Genomic DNA, 17,785 nt, shown 5'->3' with positions numbered 1-17,785 from the left:
CCTGTCTAAGAACAGAAAGCCACTCGTTTGTCTTTTTACTGAGGATGTTTCAACTCTCAATGAAACAAGGAAACGAAAATACAAGATTGGTCTGAAGGACAGAAATCAGTCAGATGTATCTCAAGAACTCAGAAGAGCTATAAATGACTGTCTCTTAGAATCATCTTCCACTTTCAGACTTGAAGATGTGTCCAAACACTCTGACATCAGAGTAGATGAGGAAGATGATGAAGACTGCAGGAGAGGAAGAGAAGCAGCACAGCAGATGATGAGTTTACTGGAGAAGAAAGATCTGACAGAAATTAAAGAATCAGTTCTGCCTCATCAGGGGAAACTGTGGCATCAGTGGTGTCAGAAGAACAAAGAACTACATCGACCTCGAGCATATGAGACAGAAATGGACATCACAAGAAAACACTCAGAGATGAAAAAAATCCGTCAACAGCAGCATGAATCTGACATAAATGCTTTTATACAGTTGTTTTTTAAACAAATTCACTTTCATACTGAGAATAAAATATATTTTCTGAAATGGCTTGAAATCTTCCTAAATGAATGCACCGCAAACAATATTTCTGTTCTTCCTCACAATAACGAAAAATCTGAACAACTCAAGGCTGAACAAACAGAAACAGAGAGAATATCTAAAGTTGAACTTAAAAATTCAAACTTTGGTCTGGAGCACATTATGAGGGAGATCGGTCAGATTTATGAATCATGTTCATCTGTGAAGAAGAACAAGAAAGACCTGCAGGTTCACTTCTCTTCTCTCCCGAGTCTTGCAGCAGAGATGATGATCTCTGGATTTCCACTGGAGCTGATGGATGGAGATGCTGCTCATGTTCCTGTGATCTGGATCTCTGCTGTTCTAGATGAACTCATCCAGAAACTGGGAGACCAGAGAGTCTTTGTGCTGTCAGTTTTAGGGATTCAGAGCTCTGGGAAATCCATCATGCTGAATGCCATGTTTGGACTCCAGTTTGCTGTCAGTGCTGGCAGGTGCACCAGAGGAGCTTTCATGCAGCTGGTCAAAGTGTCAGACGAGATGAGAACACAGATTAACTTTGACTATATTCTAGTTGTTGATACTGAGGGTCTTCGTGCTCTAGAATTGACTGGAAGTTCAACAAAAGTTCATGACAATGAATTGGTCACATTTGTTGTTGGTCTTGGAAATATGACATTGATCAACATCTTTGGAGAAAACCTCTCTGAGATGCAGGACATTCTTCAGATTGTTGTTCAGGCCTTCCTGAGGATGAAGAAGGTCAAACTAAATCCCAGCTGTGTGTTTGTGCATCAGAACGTTTCAGATGTCACAGCTGGAGAGAAAAATGAGGAGGGAAGGAGACGACTGCAGGAGACACTGGATAAGATGACAAAACTTGCTGCTAAAGATGAAGTCTATGATGCAGGATGTTTCAGTGATGTCATTAAATTTGATGTTCAGAATGATGTGAAGTATTTTGCTCATCTTTGGGAGGGAAACCCACCGATGGCACCACCAAACCCAAACTACTGTGAGAATATTCAAGAGATAAAAATAACTATTAATACTCATGCCTCAAAATCACATGGAATAATGCTGAAAAACTTAAAAGATCGAATTAAAGATCTCTGGGAAGCTTTACTGAATGAACGATTCGTCTTCAGCTTCAGAAATTCTCTGGAGATTTCAGTCTACAGGAAACTGGAGACAAAATACAGCAAGTGGTCCTGGAGTCTTCGCAGTGCCATGATGGAAACTGAGAACAAACTACACAACAAAATAGAAAATGAAGCAATTCATGAGGTTGAGGAAACTGATCTTCAAAGAGAACTGAAAAAGACAAGTGAAGAAGTGGAAAAATCAATGTCAGAATACTTTGAGAAAGACACAGATGCAGATATACTGATTCAGTGGAAAACATCATTTGAAATCAAAATCAAAGAGATTCAGGAAAACATTGTGAGAGAAACAAAGAGAAAATTAAATGACATTCTTCATCAACGAGACCTGAAGAAAAAGATTGATGCTCAGAGGACACATCATGAAAACACTCTCTTTGAAAAGAGCAAAGAACTTGCCTTAAAACTCAAAGACAAAACAAATGATGAAAAGACACTGAAGAAAGAGTTTGATTTGTTCTGGAAACAATGTGTGAAGAAGATCCTCACAGACACTCCTCCAATCAAAGACATTGACATAATGAGAGATGTGAAATTCCTCCTCAGTGATGTCTATGCAAGTGTTTCTGTAGACCACTGGAGCGAGAGCAGGGATATTTTTTCTGTGTCAAGTTACTCTCAATATGTTCTTTTCAGGAAGGAGTTCAAAGAGTCTGAAATCAACTCTGGATCTGGATACACTCAAACATTGTCTCCAGAAGATAAAATAAGAACTTTTATCACAGATGTTGTTCAGCAGACAGACAAAATGATTCAGTCATTTAACATTTCAAAGATGGGCTACAACATTATCTACATCCAACAACTCATAGATTACATCAAAACAAGAGTAACAGAACATCAGAAAGGATCCATGAAATATGAGTTCAAGAATGAATTCTTCATGTATTTAGTTCTTTCCATCTGTAACAGGGCAAAGGAGATGATTACTGACCAACACAAAAAGTTCAGGGATACCAATGATCCTGTAATATATGTTGAGAAGAAGAGAGAAGAGTATTATAGTATTTTCCAAAAATACTGTCATGGAGCAACATCAGCTGCGATTTTTGGTGAGATCATCTGTCAGAAATTGAAAGAGCCCATTGAGCAGAGTGTCTACAAGAAGACTGCCTTAGATCTGACAGACAAAATAATGAAAAACTGTGAATCACTAAATGGAAATAGATCAAAATTGGAGAAACACATCCTGAAGACACTGGCAGAAGAGGAGGATTTTGTAAAATACACTGACTACATTAACTATCCCAGATATCACTTTAAGAGTTTCATCAGAGATGAAGTCAGTCGGTACATCACTGATAAATTCAGTGTCAGTGTTTTACCCAAGATGAAGGAGAACATTGAACTCCTGCAGCAGAAGATCATGAAAGCAGCACATGAATCTACTGAACATGTTCAAGTGAACAGAGGAGATGTTGGTTTGTGGTTGAAGATTTTCACACAGCAGCTCTCAGATGTGCTGATCTTCTCTGAAAAAGACCTCAGTGGAGTGAAACTTGATGATGTTGATGATTTCAACCTCTTAGATGATGTGACAAGAAAAGAACTTCCTGCTATAATGTCTGACATTAGCAGTAGATTCAACTCAAAAACTTTTCCAGAGAATCTAGATGATAAAGACAGACCTGATGAGATTCTGATTGATCACTTCTGTCAGTGCTGTTGGGTTCAGTGTCCGTTCTGTGGAGTTACCTGCACCAACACTATAGAAAGCCATCATGGAGATCACAGTGTTTCTTTCCATCGTAACATTGGACTAAATGGAATACATTATGAAAATACAACAAACTTGTCTGCTCATATCTGCACATCAGCAGTAGCAAACAGCACTCTATATTTTTATCTAATTGGATCAGATGATAAAGTCCCTTGGAGAGATTACAGAAGAGCAGGAGGAGTTTACGCAAAATGGAGCATCACCTCTGATCTCTCTGAACTGCCCTACTGGAAGTGGTTTGTGTGCAGATTCCAGAAAGATCAGGAAAAATACCACAATAAAACTTTTCAAGGACAGGGTAAGATTCAAGAAGAATGGAGGAAATATTCAAAACAAGAAGCTATTGAAAGTTTGGATACATGCATTTAATTGAAGTGAAATAAGTTTTTTTTTTTTTTTTTTGGATTCACAGAATCCAATTTGAAATGGGTTGAAATTTTTGTTCCTCACTGCAGTGAGTTCACAGAACACATAAGAATGAAGTTCAGACTTGATTAAAATGCACACTTTTAAAAGATTATGCCTGCGAGTATAAGAGGGTGCCTGTAATACGTGTCATCAGCTTTTTTATCTTCAGGAGGCTAAAGTTGTTGGGATTGTAGGTCAATCTGGCTGAGGAGTTCGAAAAAAGTATGGCTCTTTCGGATTCTGTTGGATCAGGATGTGCAATCGCTAGCATTATCTGATCCAGCATATAGCATCAAGCCAGGAAGAGGCGGATGTGGCTGAGGAGGGCAAGGATAGTATATGTAGTAAGCCCTCTCAGCCTGCTAGCCCAGCATATTGGGGAGTTACACTGGTCTACAGCCAAAATACCTCTGAAATAGATGTAGTCAAACTTTACTAACTCTGGGTCACTAAGAACGAAAATGATGCTTAAATTTTTGATTGGCTCTACTTTTCAAAAAAATGCTATTGGGTCAGTATACAACCCTTGACTTGGGAATAGCAGAATAGTATAAGTGAGTAATTAAGTGAAGGGAACTCAGTTTAAACCAGAAATTACTAAAATACATCTCTGACTGGATCTATGAATAAATCTATGATTGTGTTTGGACAGTACTTGCTTTTTAGGCAGAACAATGAATGATAAAATCTAGGGCTGCTCAGTTATAGCAAAAATCATAATCACGATTATTTTGGTCAATATTGAAATCACGGTTATTTAACATGATTATTGATGGGCAATATAATCAAAGTCTTATTTCATGATATGAGTAATTTTAAATATTTAAAATTTCATAATTATCGATATTTCAGAAAAAATTAATACTAGGTTAACTAATGTAAGAAAAAGGTCCTTAAAACAGTTAGAGAAGACAAGTAAACAGTCAGCAATACAATAAGAACAAAGAAACTAATTACAAACAAAACCGACAAATTAAGTAACAAAAATAAGTAATTCAGACAAGTAATATGGAAAACATAAATTTAATAAAGTGATCAAATGTAAAGTAACTGCTGTATAAATAAAATATAGACAAACCTTATTAAAACTACAAAAAAAAAAAAAAAAAAAATTCATTCTAGTGCGGTGAGTGATTTTATCTTTGATTTTTGTTGTTTGATAAACATTAATGACTGCAGCAGGTTTATTAGGCTGCTGTCACTTTAAGAGGTGCACGGATCCAATATAATGTTACACACATGCTCTTTCTCAGTATTTACATTCACTTAAGACATAACCGAATGAGTTTACAAGGATACTTAACAATGGCATTTCAACATATTTGTGTATAGGCTATTTGACTGTTTAGGCATGAATCCGAAGCACACAGTATACTTTGCTTATGCGCGTTTCACCTGGTCTTGGAGCACGTGCATAGAAAGCCGCATAGGGAACAGTATATTCTACGCCAGATGTAGCGCTGTGTGTTTTTTCCAAATAATTCAATCTTAGTTTCATCAGCCCACAAAACATTTTGCCAATACCGCTGTGGAGTGTCAATGTGCTCTTTTGCAAACTTCAGGCGTGCAGCAATGTTCTTTTTAATAAGCAGTGGCTTCCTTCGTGGTGTCCTGCCGTGGATACCCTGCTTGTTCAGTGTTTTACGTATTGAAGACTCATGAACAGAGATGTTAGCAAGTTCCAATGATGCCTTCAAATCTTTGGCTGTCATTCGGGGTTGTTTTTTTACCTCATTGATGAGTCTTCGTTGTGCTCTTGGTGTCATTTTGACTGGGTGCCCACTTCTTGGTAGAGTAGCAACAGTCCCAAAGCGTCTCTATTTGTAGATTGTTTGCCTAACTGTAGACTGGTGAATTTCTAAAGTTTTTGAAATAACTTTGTAACCCTTTACAGCTTTATGTAAAGCAACAATTCTTGATCGTAGCTCCTCTGAAAGCTCTTTTTGGTGAGGCATGGCTCACATAAGCGGGTTTTTATCAGTCAAAGTAGCTGTAGTCCTCCAAACGTATTATCTTAACGAGACTCCAGGTGTGCTAAAACTTGACTCCAATTAGCTTTTTTGAGGTCATTAGCTGTGTCCCAATTCAGGGGCTGCACACTTCGGAGTGCATGAAAGGGGTGGGGCTTTGGAGTGGAAGGTTGCCAGGTCTGCGCAACAAAACCATCCCAAAAGTAGAGTAATCACAGCACAAGTGTAAAAGTATCCCAATCCCAGACGTGGCAACAATGAGCCGAGCGTCGTTACATGGCTAGCGGCTGTGTGACAGACAGCTGACAGTTGACGTTTGTGAGTGCATTTTAAAGTTTTATGACTTTCTATTGGGTTTTGACATGCTTCACTGCCGGCGACGACGGGACACTGGACCAAAATATGTATGGTTAAACTATGTAATGTTAGTTTTATATTGTTAGCAACTAGATAATCTTGTTTGTTTTTTATGTTAAATGAAACGTTAACTGTGAAAATATATACATTCATATTTATACATTTACTCTGTATTTAAGCTGTATTTAAGTCTAAATTTAAAGTACAGTACTTTAGGATTTTATTCAACTGCACTCCATCTCAGAGACAAATATTGTATTTATGAAAAACTGACATTTTGGACATCATGGATATTACAGTTTGATTTAGATATTACATATTGGTGAAACCAGGGCATTACTTACATTTATGTGAATTCACACAGCGCAATGAATTGTGGGACCGCGAAGTGTCTTGAGATCGACGCTTCATTCGACGGGGAAACGGAGAGGCTGCACTTGAAGTCGCTTTAGAATTACGTCAGCCCTCCTCGCGCCGCGGTGACAATCGCACTTCAAAGGGTTTAGAAAATGTTATATTTGGTTTTACTAATATCCCCCCAAATAAAAGAAACGAATACTATATTATAAATTTAATTTTAATTTTTGCTAAATCTCACATACATAAATGTAAGTACAGTAAAACTCATCCTTTGTTTTTGGTTCTTGAAAAAGAAATGCAAATATATATCAAGACTATTCTTCATTCACATAATAAAGCAATTAAAACTGTTTCTGTCTGTGAGTACTTTAATATATTTATATAATTTTATAGCCTCCCCCTGGCTGTCTGTTTTCTCTGTATGTATATGTATTGTAGTTTTGACTGTACATTGACTTTGTTTTATTTTAAGTTCTAATAAAAAAATGAAAACAAATCGCACTTCAAAGGCTGCTTCCCACAATAATTTTTTTGTGTAATTATTTTTAGACACATTATGTTTGTCAATACTCTTGACTTAGATGAAGATCAGATCACATGTTATGACAAATTTATTCAGAAAATCATGAAATTCCAAAAGGTTCACATACTTTTTCTTGCCACTGTAATTCGCTGCATAATGTTAAATAACTGAATAATATTCTCTGGAATATTGGAATATAACAAACAATCGTATTTTATTGCATTTCTCAACTGGTATGTTATATCAGAATTATTAATAATGTTTTTGTCGTTCTAGATTATGAAATATCTGCCAACAAAGCGCTGTTTATCTATGCATTTACACAGATACTCAAACTGCGATTGCTCGCGGAGATAATAAATATATAATTATAATAATTAATAATTAATTTCCATAGAGTTGTGTTTACTTGGATGTTCATTAGCGAATTAATCGTAATTATTTAAACATTTACTTTATAACCGTGTTTTAAACAAGTGAAGCTTATTAAAAGTTCCATGGCCGTGCTGGAGCATTTCCTGTAGCTTACATCATCCCGCTGAAAATGCAGATGACTTCACGAGACTAATGATGAGCATAGACAACAGAGAGAGAGAAATAAATCCAGTGCTTTTATTTCCAACATGTGCTCATTCATGGCTGTATTATTTAATTCATGCAAAGTTACGTCTTTATTGGTACAGGACTTGACGGATTATCGTGTGTGACTCTGTGAGCTTGTAGACAAGCTGCATAAACTAGCTACATTTCAGGCATTTATGTAACACATCTAATTTGTGCATTAATGGATGTTATGTTAAATAAAGTTTACTAATTACAGCAAAGCAGGTAAGTATACTTTACATGTGCATACAGTTGTCTAGTCTCCCCTCAGATGCGCTGTAATGGCGATCCTGCGCACAGTTCTCAAAACACCCAGAAGATGGCTGCGTTTATCGGTAAATCCGATATTACAAAACCGATAACCGATTATGGTAAAATGCTTAAATAACTGGAAAAATATAGGTAATACGATATTTATCGGTCGATCTCTACTGATGACCAGCATCATCATGAACCCCCCTCAACACGGTCCCCACCAACAGTTTTGGGACAACATACTGGAATGTCTTTTTCTTTGACACTACAACTCTGTAAAGTATCCCTGCTTTCATCACAAACTTATTCCAGGATCTGAGCAGCCTTACAACTTCCACTGGCTCCCGTTTACACTCACGACTAGATGGTTTCTTACCCCTCTCCACAAAAGAAATCACTCTAGCCAAGATGCCGTCTGTCTGCTGCTTTTCTGCCAACTCTTCGTGGGACAGGCCCTTCAGTTTTGGTTGATCTGTGGGTACAATATGGTTAATCAACTGTGGTAACAAAAGGTCACAATGTGGGGTAACCACATTAGACCTCTTCGCCTCCATGACTGCAGACACTTCCATCACAGACCATGAACCAGATGGCCCACTTACCAGACTCAGTGTCAGGCTCAAAAGGGTGTGCAGACCATCTGAAAACTTCTTGCACTTATTCCCCCTGGACTGCCAATGCCTCCTTCAACAGTGAGTTATAAGATACCCTAGTAAGACGATGCAAGGCACACTGCTTCACAAAAGGCTCTCTGCTAAGAGCATCTGCAACAACATTCCTTGAACCAGCTATGTACCTAATATCAAACTGATATGGAGCCAACTTGGCAACCCACCTATGCTCGCAAGCATCCAGTTTCGGCTTTGTCAAAATATATGTCAGTGGGTTGTTATTGGTCCATATTATGAAGGGCCGACCTCTCAACCAGTGACTAAATTTGTCAGATCCATAGTGGAAAAAAAAAACATTGCCACCCAGCGCAGCTAAAGCGTCAGCTTGATGTGGCAGTGGATGAGCGTCCTTTACAGTTCGAGCATTGAGCCACCTAAAATCAGTGCAAAGTCTTAAATCTTAAACACACATTTTTCACACTCTTCACTAAAATCCAACACTTTCCTCGATATTGAATATATATATATATATATATATATATATATATATATACATACACACACATGTTGCTCTTAATGTGTCACACATTTCATTGAAAATTACAGAGCTGTCAATCACACGACTTCCTGCTGGCCTTACACACATGAACTGATAAGTGCAATAGAGGGTGCACACAGTAAGAACCAGCCAGCCAATAGGAAACCCTGTTAACCCTTATTCTGTCATGAACTTTCCAGTCACCAGCTCACTCACTAAGTATTATTTGAAAATATTTGCCATCATTTTCACAATTTCCATGACTTTTTGCAAGTCCTTTGTGATTACAGTTTTTGTAAATAGATTTCATAAATTCATTATTTATAGATCATAATACATCTATTTATAGAGAGAGCACTAATATTTTGAATTTGAGCACTACAAGTTTTATGAAAAATGATGTGACTTACATTCATGGTGACAAAATATTTGCACATTTTTTATGCCAACATTTGCACATTTTTTTTAATTGCCAACAAAGGTGTAAAATAACCTCTGTGCTTGTCTGACAGGATGTGAAAGGAGAAGACTCCACAATTGTTTGCATATATTCCCTTTTCTATGCCCTAAAGACATAATTCATCAAAAGGAAATTTTGTCAATTTACTTACCATCATGTAGTTTAAAATCTGTATGACTTTCTCCTGTGGAGTGAATATTCACTCTGTTTTTTTTTTTTTTTTTTCAATCTGTAAAGATGAGTGAGTTGGAGCATATTTTCATGTTTCAGTTTTCATGATTTTACCATTATTCTAACATGTGGAAAATATTCATCATAAAGAATGAGTAGTGTCCACTCTCAATAACGCAATGTGTCAAATTCTAAAAAAGCAGTATAAAATCGCCATAGCAGTAGTCATTTCGTATATAACCCAAGCCTTAAATATTATTATCATATAGACCAAAATTTAATTGGTTACTCACTGATAACAGATCCTCTACACTCTGCAGTGGCTCTCCTTTCTTTTTCATATTTAAATTGATGGGTAAGGAAACGCTTGACTGTGGGTTGTGATGTGTTTCGTAACTATAAAAAAAAGAAGAGCTCGTAAACAATTACGACATGCATTTTTTAATATAAATCAATTATAATATAGGACAATAAAACATAGTCCCCTGGTTTCACAGACAAGGCTTAAGCTAGTCCCAGACTAAAATGCATGTCTGAGCTGTTTGAGCTGAAAACAACTTGCACTGACATATTTTAAGATATGTCAGTGCCATTGATTTGTCTCACGATGCACACCAGTAATGTTTTTTTTTTTTGCATTTTTTTGCATTTTTTTCTGAATATAAGCCTAAATTCAATCTGTTCATCATATAAAGTGTGTCTCTTCAGAAAATCTTGGACTAAACTGCTCAATTCATATGGATTATTTTTGCGATCTCTTTATGAACTTTTTGAAGCATCAAAGTTTCAATTGCATATGGATGTCTCTGGAGGGACAGAAAGCTCTCAGACTTCATTAAAAAATTCTTCATTTGAGTTCCAAAGATGAACGCAAGTCTTACAGGTTTGGAAATGACATGAGGGTGAGTACTTAATTTTTATTTTTTTCAGTGAACAATCCCTTTAAGGTAGCAGACCAAGTTTTAAATAGCATTGATGTTTAGGCCAAATCTAGCTTTGTCTTGGTACTTCTGGTTTGGTTTGTGTCATTCTAGCCTATTTCAATATGCTTTTGTCAAACAGCAATGGACTGAATAATGGTGTGAGTATGGTCAGTATGGTATAGGAAACAGAAATATGAATTGTTCGTTGTTAATTTTCTTGCCTGATGATGAAGCAAGAAATTAAGTTTAATGATAGGTAAATGATGCCTTATAAAAACATGAATAGATGGATGCTGGAAACAGATAAAATATTTGCTATTTGAAATTTGAATTATGGTTGATAGTGTGATTGTTTATGCTGGTTCTGACTGTGAAGACAGCGTTTCAGATGTGTTATAAGTTATTGAATGTAACAAGTGTAGCAGTAGAGAAGTGTCTTCTGTTTTAGCGTGCAGAGGCAAAGAGCATGTGAATGCAGGACATGCTGAACAGCAGGACTTGAGAATGAAAATGAATTAAAATATATACCAGGAGTTGTGCAACATTAAGAATTTAATTTTTTTTTTTTTTCTTAAAAATGAATTTAATTATTAGGGTGACCACAAAATATGGGACAGTCCCGAAACTGGGAGCTTTGTCTCACGTTCCACAAGATGTCAGCAGTGTCCTGTATTTTTGTATTATTTCTGTATTATTTTTTTCTTCCCTGAAATTACAATAACACAATAAGAAATATAATACTAAAAAAAAAAAAAAGTTTGGTGTTTAAAAATGTGCTCAGCCATCATGTTCTAGCCAAAGCAGGTAAGATAACCAACGCATTTATATAGAAGATTTTTTTCTGCTGATGACGACTGCGTGGATGGAGCAAAGGAATCAGTGTGGACCTAATTAAAAGTTGTTAAAAAAAACAGCTACACCAGCCAGGACATCTTCTAGCCTACTGGATAACATCCTGATTAAACCTGCCAGATCCAACAAAAAATACAAGTTCAAGATGCACTGAATCACATGTACTGTCAGCATAGTCTAATAAAGGAAAACAAACTAGTTGCTACTTAAGGAAATTTTAGTATAAAATGTGATTTTTACCTACTAGCCTGTTATTCAGTTCATTATATTAAGTAGTCTGAATATTTTACCCATAGAGTTGTCATGGACTGCCTGGTTTGTTTTTGTTTTCATGGACTTTTAGTTTGTTTCTCTCAGTTACTCGTTTTCCTTTGTTCCATTTTCCCACTCTTCATTTGTTGAATAATTAGTTGTCATCACATTAAGTTCATTCACCCTGTGTATTTAAGTTCCACATTTCGTTCAGTTCTTTGGCTGGTATGGTTCGTGTGTTGTGTTCTATATGCTGTTTTGTTTATTAAGGGTTCAAGCGCGTAGCGCTTTCCAAGGATCAGCATTCTCCCATAAAAGTGATCGGGCAGACCAAACCGTAAGTCGTAGAGACTTGAAATTTTGAGGGCTGGTAGTACTCATACCGCTTACAACGTCACCAAGGCTCGCCCCGATCGGCCTGACGGGGGCGCTACAGCGGTCAAAAGTATGAAATGGCTCATAACTCCTGAACTGTTAGGCCCAGGCTCAAGTGTCTTATATCTTTGGAATCCTTGGCTCAAGGCGGACAATATGCATGTCTCGGATTCGCTCGTCACCCAATTTTCGGGTATTTGGGGTTTTTTGAAAAACCTACTTTTGCGAACTAGTCCTAGGTTTTTGACCTGATCGGAACCAAACCAGTGCAGAAATGTTCTCTGGAGTCTGAATAACAATAATTATCAAAAAAAGTTTGGTTCACGGTCGCCAAGGGGCGCCAAAACGTACGATGTGGGCGGAGCCACTTCTACTAAAATGGCTATAACTCAAGAATGAAATGAGATATTTGCACCAAACTCGGTTCATGTGTGTATGAGCTCAATCTTTGGTCATGATAAAAAAAATTGTGTCGATTGGACACTAGGTGGCACTATAACTTGAAAAAACCATGAAAACAGCTGTAACTATGCAACCGTTAGTCCGATCGACTTAAAATTTGGCATGGAGTGTCTTGGTCCAAGGGGGCATGATAGTCTATGAGGACACTGCGTATCTCAAAAAACATGGCCGCCATCAGCCAATGAATTTTGAGCACCTATTAGACAAGGTTAACGGAGGCTGACCGGAACGAAACTCGGTGGGCATGTTCGACTCATGGTCCTAGAGGTCTGTAAGAATTTTGAAAGAAATCGGCCACTAGTTGGATCTAACAAGTTTTACGCCTCAGTAATCACGTGGTGTTTCACAGATTCACACAATATGCATATCATTTGATATATCTCCTCATGCTGAACAACTTTGCCTCAAGAACCAAAGCTGTCAATCAAATCGCTCATTAATTATTCACGAATAGCTGAAAAACCTAATTTTGCGAACTAGTCCTAGGCTTTTCGCCCGATCGGACCAAAACCAGCGCAGGACAATTCTCTGGACTCTCTAGATCAATAATTATCAAAAAAAAAAAAATTGAACTTTACCCTTTGGGTCTATATCAGGGTCATTTAGAAAATGGGTGTGGCTAAATAAACCCAAAAGCCTAAAAAACCTAAATGAAAACTCAGAACTTCACGAAAATGGGCGAGCACATGCAGCATATGACTCTAAATAAGCATGCCAATTTTTATGGAGATCGGACCATAGGTGGCGCTATAACTGTTAAAAAGCTTTAAAAACCATATATTGTCAATGGTAAATTGCCTGTTTTGGCTGAAAATGGTCAGTTCCTTCAATGATTTAAGTGGTTACATGCTTGCTGAAAAAAACAATATCTTTTCTCAAATATATGTGCTTAAAGGCCTTAAATGCTTGAACCCCGGTAAATGTTGCTTGCAGCTTTAATGTTTGTTGCTATTGGATTACTTGAGTTACTTTGATTAATAAAAGAACTTATAATTACTTTGTCTCTGCTCATCCTCCTCTGGACTAAAACGGTGACAAGAGTAATCTACATTGTATCACTTTGACCTGGGCAAATTGAGTGCCAATCCAATTAACAAAGTCTATTTGTCGATTTAAAATGTTATCATCCAGTAACCAAATCAATATTTACATAGTATAATAGTAGTAAATTTATCTCTCACACATGTCCCGAATTGTCCTGCAAAATCACATACTGTCCTGTTCTGCAACAGAGCAATAACCAGTTGGTCACCCTCTCCAAACTTTGCTTGTTATGGACTGAAGCAAATACCTAAAATTACAACATTACTTTTTCCAGCAGTAGTCAAAATAGTCAATAATATTGCTTGCATGGATTATTGTGTAAAGAATGTTGCAGAAGGTAAGAGTGGTAAGAGATCTTGCTGCTCTTTGTTGGAAAGGATGTTTTTATCTGACAGAATGCATCAGCAGTAGCTACAAAGTGTTACAGTCAGTTCTTAGACCTAATGCACATCTGATGTCTGATGTCATAATTAATGGAGTATAATAATGACTGAAGTCTTTGATACAAAAAAAAAATTAAAAAAATCACTAATGGGAAAAAAACACAGAATTACCAGTGCTTGATTGATGATTTTGACTTCACTATATACCGGGGATTTTTTTTAAAAATAAAGTCTTGTAAACACGGTTTACATGCAATGCCAGATTATTGGATTGTAAGGTAAGCCCGGGACAACAGGTTATTTCAATAAGCTAATTTTTGTGAGCAAAATTTAATCAAAAAGCCACTGTTACCCATGTTACCCAACCGATCTCTGACTACATTTTTTTTTATTCTGTGTACCATGGATGAGAATACTGCAGGCTCCCCTGCTTACCATAATTGTATAATACCTATAACTCAAGAAAAACTTTGACCCCAAATTAAACATTAATCACAGAAACATGATTCTGATAAGATCTGACATCTACACACTGATGTCTTTCTCTTTTCTTTTAAACAGTGATTATGTAGAATGAAAATTTGTACAACTGTAATGAAAGCATGAGGTCAGGTTTTGAAAGAATGACTAGCTGTGTTACAAGTGTGATCAGTTTGGATTTTTGTACTAAGAGTTTTGAAAATAAACACCTTACATGTGAAAATAGTACCAAAGCATATAGAAAAAAACTGTAACTGATGTATTGATCTATAATGATGTATTGTCACCCCTTATAGTTATGTCCCAATTCAGAGGCTGTATCATTCAGAGGCTGCTTTCGAAGACCGATTGTGTCACATTAGTGCAACAAAGGCTGTACCAATTCGAAGGCCGTTGAACTTGATATTTAAATGTCTATTTAAATATTCCTCTATTCAGTTTTTATTTATATGTCCTCCATAGTCTGGTTAAACCTCTTTAACTTATGAACTTTTTGTTTTTACCATTGTAAACACACACACGCACTTATACACACACACACACACACACACACGCACACGCACGCACACACACGCGCACACAAATAACTTTGGTGCCATTGTAAAATTGTTTAAATTCCACAATTAATGTCTACGTGTTCTGAGAAATGTATTCAATTTATTGGAGATTAATTTTGTTGCTGTAATTTACATAAGCAGATTTATACACAAATACATTGTTTCTTTATTGACCACTACTATACTCTAAGTTAAAAATTTGCACACAAAGAAACCCCATAGAAACTTTGATGGGCAGACACAAAGATACACATTTGGAATTTATTAGATAGTACTGGATATAAAACTTGTATTAGTTTTTAGAATAACATAAAACTAAAGTAATTAGTAATATGAAATGAAAATAAAAGACTAAAATATGTTTCCCTGATTCCAAAACTAGATAAAATAGATAAAATGATCATAAATTAATTTTAGATTTAGATACACTGTATATTGTAAATTCATGAGTTTGAAATATTCACAACTGGACTTTATTAAATGTAAAACCCACTAGATAGTGATAAACAAGGCTGCCAATCAACATTTAGCAATTAGCAACTTCTAATTACCACATTTATAAATTATCTTAATTAAACAATTCAATTTACCAGCCCTCACAGAAAAATCACCAGTGTTAAATTAACACCTAGGTGTACAAACTAAAGGCTGGTTCACACTGTGCGATTTTGGCCACGATTTGGTTGTCTGAGACAAATTTTGCAAATCCTAAAAGATTCCTGTAATCCTAGCCTAAAATCTGTAGTCTTTGATTGCTAGTTTGACATGTTCACAGACAGACGATTAATGACCATTGCGATCAAATTTTACCTCTGACAAAATTCTGGCAGTGTCAGAAGATTTGGTGCATAATCCTCCAGTGTGACTTCTCCTACAACGAACATCAAATTGTCTTCGTTTTTCAACACAAGCCATGATCAAAATTAACGATAGAGATGTCTTTGTTAGCCACCATTTCAGTTCCGTGTGTAATGCATCTCAGTCACCGAACGTGTGTGGGTTGATGATGTAAAACTCTGGACAAGTTTTCATGCGCATGTCCGTTTTTAACATGTCTTGACTGTATTACAGTCTGACATAAATGACAGCTGAGATCCCACAGTGTGACATGAGGATCATGTTCGTACAGTCTGACAAGCAACCATCGTAAAGGACTATTATAAATCACACAGTGTGCACCCGGCTTAACACTGAAGCAGTGTAGGATCTACTCTTTGTAGTGTTAAATGTTGAAATGCTCATGCAGTTAATTAAATCAATTAACATTAACACTTTACATGTGATGATTAGCCATTAGTAAATGATGACATCTGCTGTTAATGAGCTGTTTAGAGCAAACACACATACACATATATGGATAATTCAACTTCTTAATGTCATGACAGGATGCTTAATACAGCTTTAAACAGTCTTGCCATAATCACATAATAAAAGTAAGTTTGGGTGTAAAAGCTTTTCATTTACAGTTCAAGGTTTAGCTTTAGTTAGTCTCAGTTTGAAATACTTCAAATGTGAAGTCACCATTATGTTGATTGGTGTTCAAAACTACAATCTGACTTAAATTCACTTATCACAATTAGGATGGCAACAATTAATGAAGGCACTTTATACACTTGGTTCAATGTTTTTTTTTTTTTGTTGTTGTTTTTTTTTTTTGTAACTGATGCACAGGCATGGAAATAATTAATTTAATATTAACCAAACTCTAAGTACCCTACCAAATTAACACTAATTAACATAACATTAACTTGAAATGTTCAACAAAACAACATCAGCAGCTCTCAATAAAGCTAAACAGTGGCAATTCCACAGACTAGAGATCTCATAGAAAATCGCATAATCAAATGTGACTTCAGAAGAAAAACAAATATGGAAGCTCAACGTCGTCAGTTGGCTAGACACTTTATACTTTGTACAACATATTATAAAGGCTATAAAGTAGTACAAGTAGATATTAATTCTCAGTACTCCACTTTCACGTTTGACATGTTTGTAGCTGCCATGTTTCAGCTCCAAAAGCATGCAAGATCCGGTTGGTGAAGCACGCTCACTTTCATTAGATATTGCGGGTATCCCGTCGGAGGCAGTCCGATCAATTGATTCTGCATGTTTGATATTTACGAATTAGGATGGGGAGGCTCCGACTGGACTCGAAATTATCATTATCCCTCTTTCCTTCAGTTAAACACTGTTCAGTAACAGCAGGTGTCATCAGTAACTAATGGCCAATCATCACTTGTGAAGTAAACCTAATTGATTTAATTAACTGCATTAACAATTCAACATTCAACACTACAAAGGCTACGTTCACACTGTTAGTCCAAATCCGATTATTTGTGTATCCGATTGGAATCTGATCTAAAATGATTGACTGTCCACATTTTATATCGCAACTGTTCAGATCTGATTTGTGTGTCCATGCCGCTCTTTCATTTTCTGGAATATCTGCATTGGTTTCTATGGCAATGACGTTTCACACTTGCTGAATTTGATCGGATTTCAATCGGATATGCTGTCGGGCCAAAAAGCCAGCATGCTAGTGTGTGCCAGGGCCAGTCACATTTCCATAGTCACTTCTAGGGCTTGATCAGGCCTCCTCAGGGCTTCTTTGGGGCGAACAGCCAGGGTTTTTTGGCCCACCGAATACCTTGGTCCAAAGCAGGCCAACTGGCTTGAGGAGTGATTATAAATAAAGGCAGAGTTTATCTGATTCAGGAGAGGGTCAACACTGCTGATCATTTCCCATGTTTTCATATCAGGCTACCAGCTAACCATAACATTAAAGACATTAAAACAAATTTTAGCTCAAAACT

The 17,785-nt window shown here is 36.6% G+C and overlaps 1 protein-coding gene across 1 annotated transcript in view; it reads left to right on the top strand.

Moving 5' to 3' along the window:
- The first annotated feature begins 1,216 nt into the window (after positions 1-1,216).
- The window catches only part of LOC127510177 (interferon-induced very large GTPase 1-like), a 66,047-nt gene continuing 49,478 nt past the window's right edge, over positions 1,217-17,785 (top strand). The window contains exon 1 of the mRNA XM_051889742.1: positions 1,217-1,792. Within this exon, the coding sequence (XP_051745702.1) occupies positions 1,217-1,792 (576 nt within the window). The remainder of the gene's footprint in view (positions 1,793-17,785) is intronic.

The sequence above is a fragment of the Ctenopharyngodon idella genome, chromosome 3 (genome assembly GCF_019924925.1).
Source record: "Ctenopharyngodon idella isolate HZGC_01 chromosome 3, HZGC01, whole genome shotgun sequence".
NCBI lineage: Eukaryota > Metazoa > Chordata > Actinopteri > Cypriniformes > Xenocyprididae > Ctenopharyngodon > Ctenopharyngodon idella.
The sequence above is the reverse complement of the archived record's forward strand: the minus strand, read 5'-3'. Positions and strand labels throughout refer to the sequence as shown.